At 42.5% G+C, this 8,687-nt stretch overlaps 1 protein-coding gene across 1 annotated transcript; it reads right to left on the reverse strand.

Annotated features, from left to right (window-relative positions):
* Positions 1–4,647: 4,647 nt before the first annotated feature.
* On the reverse strand, positions 4,648–8,417 carry Ccdc179 (coiled-coil domain containing 179). The gene is made up of 4 exons (XM_021654564.1): positions 8,373–8,417; positions 7,590–7,634; positions 5,972–6,076; positions 4,648–4,680 (listed from the first exon to the last, which is right to left on the reverse strand). The coding sequence occupies exons 1-4, from the start codon at positions 8,415–8,417 to the stop codon at positions 4,648–4,650; spliced, it is 228 nt and encodes a 75-aa protein (XP_021510239.1).
* Between the last annotated feature and the right edge of the window lie 270 nt (positions 8,418–8,687).

Here is an 8,687-nt window from a genome sequence, read left to right on the forward strand (position 1 = left end):
TCATGACTTTTGAAATATAACACGCAGAAATAATGCTTCTAGTTCCCCAACTCTGTACAACCCTGGGTGTTTGAATCTTGGTTGCCAACTTCACACCCAGTTAAGGAATTTCATGTTGGCCTGTGGGCATGTCGGTGGGACATTTTCTTGATTGACAATTACTACAGGAGAGCCAAGCCCACCGGGTGGTAGTATCATCCCTGGACAGGAGGGTCCTGGGTTGTGGAAGAAAGATAGCTGGACTTGAGCCAGGAAGCAGTGCTCCTTCCTGGTTTCTGTCTCAAGGCGTGGCTTCCCTGGGTGCTGAATGGGAAGCTGTAACAACAGGCAAACCCTTTCTTTCCCGTGTTGTTTTAGTGTTCTGTCACAGCGGTAGAAAACTAACAAGGTGTGTAATCACTCCTGCCTTTTACTGCGGTGCACCCGTGCTGTCTCCTTCTTAATATAAACACTTCTCTATTTGTTTAATTCTATTTCAGTTTTCCTCTCATATCAATTTTTCATTTGATTTATTTTAATTAAAAACTGTACTACATAGATGGAGGAAAACAATTTGCAATGCAAAATGTTTCAAATTATTTTTCTTGAGTCAAGGGCTATCCACAGAGGTATCCCATGATAGTTTTGTGGTGGAAAACTTGGAGAAGCTTTCTGTGAATAGGAAATACTTACTTTCTAAGAAAATAATGTTATACCAGAATAGAAGCTGTGTAGGCTGGGTAGCAGCCTGTTGGGTAATATAGGCTTTTCCCAGCTGTGACACAAGCCGTTGTGTGCTCAGGTGTCCTGTTTGACACAACTGGTTCATTCTCTCCGTTGGTTAGAGTTTTGTCACACTTGACAAAAGCTGGAGGGATCTGGGAAGAAAGTAATGCAACTGAGAAAATACATCAGATTGCCCTTAGGCAAGTCTACAGGGTATTTTCTTGACTGATGATTGGTGTGAGAGGGTCTAGCCCACTATAGGTGGTCCTGGGGCATTTACAAAAGCAGGCTGAGCAAGCCAAGAGGAGCAAGTCAGTAAGCAGCATTCCTCCATGGCTCTGTTTCAGTTCCTGCCTCCAGGTTCCTGCCAGGTGTCCCTGCTCTGACTTCCTCAGTCACCTGTGTAACCTGAAGGTTGCAAACTGAAGTTAACCCTTCCCTCCCCAAGTTGTTTTGGGTCATGTGTTTATCACAGCGACAGAAAGCAGACTAAGACATCTCCCAACTTTGAAATTAGATAAATGTTGTAAACTTGCATTTGATGCTGCCTGCTGTTCTAGGCTTAAAGTCCACTTTAGCAATGTGTTTTATTAATATTTTCCACAGGAGAAAATGCAGACATGACCTGGAGGCCAGCCTACCCTACACATGAGCCTCTAAATAAGAATGTACCACACTCCTGAATATAACCCAAAGTCAGAACACTGAATTCTGAAGTAGCATCAGTAGTAGTAGTTAGCTGGCCTGCTGACAAGTCTGTACTCTTTCTGTTTCCTTTTAGATGCTTTCCCCCAGTGGCTTGGTTTTAGAGAGCTGCTTACTTGGAAGTAATCTACTGTTATCATTTAATTCCTCTATTGTTAGCTAAATGCTAACTTTTTGTCCTATCTTTTGGCTGTTTATTTGAGGTCCTATTTATCATAGTTCCTCATACTTCTGTATAATTTTTAAAGCGGAATTCCTTATATCTCACTTTACATATCAGTTTTGAAACTGCAAATAACTGCCCAGTTCCATTGTTCACATTTATTAAACAGTAGCCAACTATTTTAGAATACAATCATTATTTCATTTTCAGGTTAAAACTTTCTCATGTAACAAAGTGTCATTTTTACTGCACCAGATACACTTACTATATATTTTCTACTTATACATAGAACTGCACTTCAGCATTGGACTTTGAATTTAAGTGTGAATTTTGCTTATGTTACACTTTATTTACAGTATCAATCTAAATCTTTGTAAATCTAGAGAGAATGTTTCCCATTATTCTCCTACGAACAAAGCACAGCTCTCAAAGATAAGCCATACATTTAATTGCAAAAATGTCAACACAAATACATTTTCAGAATCTTTACATATTACTTAAGACACCAGTTTAACCTCGAAAGAATGCACTGATGAGCCGTGATACTCAATAAAACTCATTAGCCTACAGCCTGGATGTTGAGTGCAAGCTTAATGTTTATTTTGCAGAATGGCCGAACATTTCTTCAGGCTTCAGATGAAGTCAAGCCATGACCTGTTGGTCAGTGTCAGAGGTCCACACATTTTGGTCTGGAGCTTGATTTCTTGTAGAAGTCTCCAGACTCATGTTGATGTCCACTAGGGAAACATAAAACGCACAATTAAAAAGGAAATACAATTGAAATTTTTGTAACAAAAATGTTTATGAACTATCAATTCTCTCACTCTCAGTAGCAAGACCTTTGTACGCAAACAGTATTGCATACAGCAGTTCTTCACAGCAGCAAAGCTGTTCTTCAACACTTGAATCAGTTTTCACTGATTTAAAAAAAAAAGGAAGGGGTTGGACCAGTGATATGGTTCAGCAGATAAGGGCACTTGTTGCCAAGCCTGACATCTTGAGTCTGATCCTGTAACACACGTGATGGAAGGAGACAATCAACTTCTGCAAGGGCATATCTTCTGCCTTCCGCCTGTGTATTTTGGTGCATAAGTGCTTATCCAATCACATAATCTCCACAGTAAACAAATCGATGTAAGTTTCAAGCATAAAACTGGATTATCAAGAAATAAACGTGTTGTGGTGGGACCTTGAATGCACAACACAAGTGAAAGGAACCACCTCTAAAAGGCATGTGCTGGCTGAGCTCTGCTAGGCGGCGCTATGCTGTGGGCTAAGGATAGAATGGTGAAAGATCAGGGTTTTGAGGGAAGAATGAATCAGTTAGATGGAATGCAGAGACTATTGCATTGTATGTAAAGTTCGTGAAACTGACATTATCTATGAAACACAATCATTGTTTGAAGACATTCAGGGCTCACCAGTTAGCATAAATCAAAATAGATGAAAAAAACCCTGAATTTTCAACCTGAAGAACAGCAAGTCTGACAGCGGAAGAGAGTGACAGCTGTTCTCAGATAAAGGACTGTCAGGTGGGAAAGCCATCAGACCTCTGCAGTTTAATGCTGCTGTACTCAGCTGTTAAAAACAAGGAAATTTGCAGATAAATGGGTGGAACTAGAAAACATCCTCCTGAGTGAGGTAGCCCAGACCCAGGAAGAAACCCTTGGAAGGTACTCACTTACAAATGGTTATTAGCCATATAGTACAGAATAATCATGCCGGAAGGAAGCCACAGACCCCAAGAAAAACAGGGCAGGCCCAAGGGAGGTTGCTTGAATCCCACTCAGAAGGGGAAATGGAATAGACTTCAGAAGTAATGAAGTGTAGGAACTTGGTGGGTGACGGCGTGGGTAGGGGATCAGATGTGGGAAGAGTGGAGGTGAGAGGTGAGAGGGCTGGGAGACAAGGAAAACGGGGCATCACTGAGAAAAGACAGGATAGGCCACCTGGGAGGATATGCGGGTGACTCTAGCTGAGACTCCTAGTATTGGGGGACATGGAGACTGAAGTGGCCACCTCAAAGCTAGTCAGGATTTCCAGTGGAGAGAGGGGGACATTAAACCACCCACAAAACCTTCAACCCCAAATTTACCCTACCAACAAGAAATGCAGAAATAAAGATGGAACAGAGATTGAGGGAATGCCCAACCACTGACTGCCCCAATCTGAGAACCACCAAATAGGAGAGTCAATCCCTGACACTATTAATGACACTCTGCTATGCTTGCAGATAGGACCCTAACAAAGCTGTCCTCTGAGAGGCTCCACCCAGCACTGGATCGAAACAGATGCTCAGACCCTTAGGCAGAGCTCAGCGAGTCTTGCGGAAGAGTTGGGGGAAGGATAGAAGGACTCAGAGGGAACGAGAACTCCTCAAGAAGACCAACTGTGTCAACTCACCTAGGCCAATAGGGGCTTACAAGACTGAAGCACGAAGCAAAGAGCAGGCATGGGCTGAACCTAGGCCCCTGACACATATGTAACTGATGGATAGTTTGGTCTTTATGTGGGTCCCCTGGAAAGTAGAGCGGGCTGGCGGACCCGCCTGTTTCTGACATGGACTTGGTTGCTTGCTTTTAGATCAATTGCCCCTAGCTGAGCACCCTTGTCTGGCCTCAGTGGAAGAGGATGCTTTTAGTCCTGATGCAACTGGATGTACTGGTTTGTTTTGGTAAGGGGTGGGGCATTTCCTTTTTATGAGGAGGAGAGGAAGGGGGAAAGGGAGAAAATGGTAGGAGGGTGGGACCAGGAGGAGAGGAAGGAGAGGAGGGAGAGGGTTCATTCAGGGTGTAAAGTGAATAAATAAATAAGTTTTAAAAAAATAGACTCTTCTATGAGACCTTGCATTTTGAAAGCATTTAAATCCTAATAATATGTGTCAAGGGCCATAGCTGGAGTTAATAGCTCCAGCTCTTAGATTCCCAGTACCCCTCTTAGGTGGGTCACCACCACCTGTAGCTCTGGGGGATAGAGATAGGAAACCCTGAGATAGAGTTTCCGACCTCTGTGAGGTCTTGGACACACATGGTATACACTCACACATAAAAGTAAGAGAGAAATGAGGGTAGAGATCAGGATAGAACGGGGGCAGGAGAACAGAGGGCCTGAGGAGAGAAGAGAAAACAGGGGCATTAATGTGACAAACCGGAGACCTACGACAGGGTAGGCTTCTGGGAGGGTATGAGGATGACTCTAGCTGAGACCCCTAGGAACAGGGATCATGGAGACTGATGAGGACACCCTAGTGGAGGGAGGGAACACCAGCACACCCACAAAAACTTTGACCCAAGATTTACCCTGCTTACAAGATGGGTAGGGATAAAGACAGAGCAGAGATTGAGTGAATGTCCCTCATGCCTGGCCCAACCTGAGACTCACCCCATGGGAGAGAGCCAACCCCTGACACTATTAACTAGACTCTGCTATGCTTGCAGAGGAGCCTAGCATAGCTGTCCTCTGAGAGGCTCCACACAGCAGTGGATTAAAACATGCTGAGACTCACAGCTAAACATTGGGTGAAGTGTAGGGAGTCTTGTGGTAAAGTAGGGGCTAGGGGGTAGAAGGAGGAATAGAAGGACCTGGATGTGACCGGAGCTCCACAAGAAGAACAACAAAGCCAACTAACCAGGGCCGAGAGGGGATTGTGGAGACTGAAGCATCAACCAAAGTCCATGAATGGGCTGGACCTGGAACCCCTATACAGATGTAGCCAATGGACAGCTTGAGCTTCATTAGGGATCCCTAATAAGGGCAGCAGGCGCTGTCTCTGATATGGACTCTGTTGCCTGCTTTTTAATCTATTCCCCCTCATGTGGTTTCCTCATCAGGCCACAAGGTAAGAGGATGTGCTTGATGTAGAGTTGGTTTTTGGGGTATCCCCTTTTCTGAGGATAAGGTGAGGTGGGGAGGAGGAAGAGGTCAGGAGGGTGGGGCCAGATGGTGAGAAGGGAGGGTGCTATGTTCAGGATGTAAAATGAATAAGCAAACAAATAAATAAATTTTAAAGTAAATATATGTATTATATATAAAATAAGTTGCAATCAGTGTAGAGAATTTTTTTTTGTCATTTAAGTGTTCAATTATAGGCTAAATAATTATTTTCAGGAGACTTTGTGACTCATTTTCTAAATAATGGAACCCAAAGGTTTAAAAGAATAAGCTCAGATAAAACAAACAAGCAGTATGGCTTCAGAGATCAAACTTCATGTTATCATTAGGAGATAGTTGCTCAGTAGATTTAAACAATGAAAATTTGGTGAGAAGAATTTTAAGGAGTCTCTTTAGACTGGCATTTCAGATTCCTTGGAGAAGCTTAAAGAGCGACCAGACACATTAAAAAGGAGGATGCCAATTGCACTGAAGGACTGTCCATTTCTGCGAGAGCTGCACACGTACCACAATTCCTGGATCTGGAATCGGGGCAGGCCTTGAGAACCTTTTTCTCAGTTTCTTCTTCTCTTTCTGTAGGCTTTGCATATATTGGACTCGTTTATTCACAGACTTAAGGGAAATTGGAAAACAAACAAAAATAGAACTTAGAACATGGGAAGCTAATATGCACACAGTCTACTTAGCTAATAGAATAGGGGTAAGGGGAAAAATCACAAAACAACCCCCTAAATTATTTCTTCTCAAACTGTTGTTCATAGGTGGAGAAAAACCACACTGTAGCTTCCGGAAGGCTACCAGAAGAGCATGTTTAGTCTTGATTCCCACATCAATGCCATACATGTTTCTCTAAATCCAGATTCATGATTGTGTATTTTCAATTTCATTTTTAAATAAAATTTTGTTAAAAATGTCCAAAGTATTTTTACTTATAGAAATAGGAAAGTAAGTACATTGTTTAGTCTTACTACATGTTTCATTTCACACATGGCCTTTTGTGTCACCATTGTGTGGCACAGGGAATGAAAGCTGAATGGTTTGAAGAGATGCCATGCAGTGTGGAGAGACAACTGCCAATGGAAAAGTGCGTGTGGTGCTCTGTACACAGAAAGGCAGGCCTTCAAATCAATGAGAAGCTTGTTTTCCTCATGATCCACACATTCCCCTCATGTGTAAGCAGTCAGAGGACCTGCTGTGCACGGGAGGGAGACCTGTACTTCAGTGCTCATAGCAGCACTCTGCACTGTAGAACAAGGTTGACCAAACCAGCATCATAAACAAGAGGAAAAATGAAGTATGATTTGTCCCATGATGAAATAATATTAAGCAGCAAAGAATTTAAGGTAACTGCAATTATACATGGCATTCTAGGCTAAGGAACCAAGTTTGAATCTCATATTTATGTCATTCAGAGCCAAGCAAATGGGAGCAATGTGTTTTAAGAGGCACACATGTCGGTGCACCAAAAAGAAATGGCTGGAAAACATAGACATGGAAATGATGCTTGTCTTTGAGAGGTGCAGGGATATAAAAAAACGAGGTAGCTCCTGCTGGGATTTAGAGACACTCACACAGTGTTTCATGCTGTTTTTAATTTTATTTTTTCTTTCTTTTCTTCCTTCTCTTTCTTTTCTCTTTCTGATTTCTTTCTTTCTTTTCCTTCCTTCCTTCCTTCCTTCCTTCCTTCCTTCCTTCCTTCCTTCCTTTCTTTCTTTCTTTCTTTCTTTCTCTTTGTTTTTGGAAGACAGTGTTTCTCTGTGTAGCTTTGGCTGGCCTGGATGTGTTTTGTAGAGCTTGCTGGCCTTAAACTCATAGCAATCTTCCTGCTCTGCCTCCTCTCCTTGAGTGCTGGTATTACAGGCTTGCACCACTGTGCCTGGCTGATGCTTCAAATTCTTAAGTATAAAATCTGTTTTTTTTTTTACTCTATTTTACAGTTTATACATGTTGCGATGTTTTGTTTATATATATATAAATATATATATGCCATATATATACATATGTATATATCCAACATAATTAGGACCCATTTTAGTAGTTGCAGGACCCCAGATGTCTGAGGGATAATTGAAGAATGATCACCACACATGTAGACATAAGTTAAAACAGTTGAAACAAAATTTACCTGCTTGGAGGAAATATGTGAAGGATGGGGTATTTGTGCTTCTTCCTACACAATATATAAAAAAAACCCCACAAAGTCAAAATAAAGCAGAAAGGAGCCCACATCTCTTTAAAATCTGTTATAGATACCACTTTAGGCAAGAAGCAGGACAGAAGAAAGATCATGCATAATTGAAACAGTTGGCTGTGAGCCACATTACAGGGGTTAAGTGGGTGTTGGGTTCATTCTAGAAGGAAAAGATATAAGATACCCCAAAAGGGTCACAATTTTATTGACAAGTAAATGCCCAGGGGCCCATCCATGTCCATAAAGAAGTGGGTCTAGTTTTTAGTCAGGCTCCCAAATCCAGAAAACTGGAACAAATGAAGTCATGAGGGTACAACAATGTCCCACCTCTCCCACTCATAAAGTGTCTTCCAAGTACTTCTCTTTCAAACTTTAATATAACTATAACCTTAAACCTTGGAAGTAAATCTCAGTATCAATACTCTCAAGAGCTTGACTGAGGCCTATGGTCCTCATTTCTGCTGGTTACACCCTACTCTTTAGGGTAGTCCAGTCTATCAGTCAGCAAAGACACTATGTCAAGTCCAACCGGAGCACATACTGTGGTGCCTTTTCTTCTCCAGGACTCTTCCCAGCAGCCTAGTATATAGTCTGTTCACTCAAGATTTTTGAATCCTAGTCCCCAAGTTGGAACCTTGGATGGCTGCAGCTGACTGCATGGGTGCAAGCCTAGGACAAGGTTGGCCAGAATAGAGTTAAAGACATCAAAGTACTCACTGGGTAGACTTGAGCAGGCTCCTCCTCCTTAACATTCAGGCACATACTGCAGAGCAGTAGGGTGCCCTAGGCACCTACTGCCTAAAGATGGGGCTACTCATGTCCCTCAGGCCCTTACCCACCCTACCATCACAATTCTCTTTATTTTCTCAGCTTGAGCCCCACCCTTTCCCTACCAGTGCCCATGAGGCTGCGGCACAGCTTCTGGTTGTCTAAAAAGCTCCAGGCTTCTGTAATTCCCTGTATACGATCCCATGTATTTCAAAGCTACATACACCACCTGTCTGTTTCATAGGAGAGTCCTTGGTCAATGCA

Source organism: Meriones unguiculatus, chromosome 14, assembly GCF_030254825.1.
Source record: "Meriones unguiculatus strain TT.TT164.6M chromosome 14, Bangor_MerUng_6.1, whole genome shotgun sequence".
NCBI lineage: Eukaryota > Metazoa > Chordata > Mammalia > Rodentia > Muridae > Meriones > Meriones unguiculatus.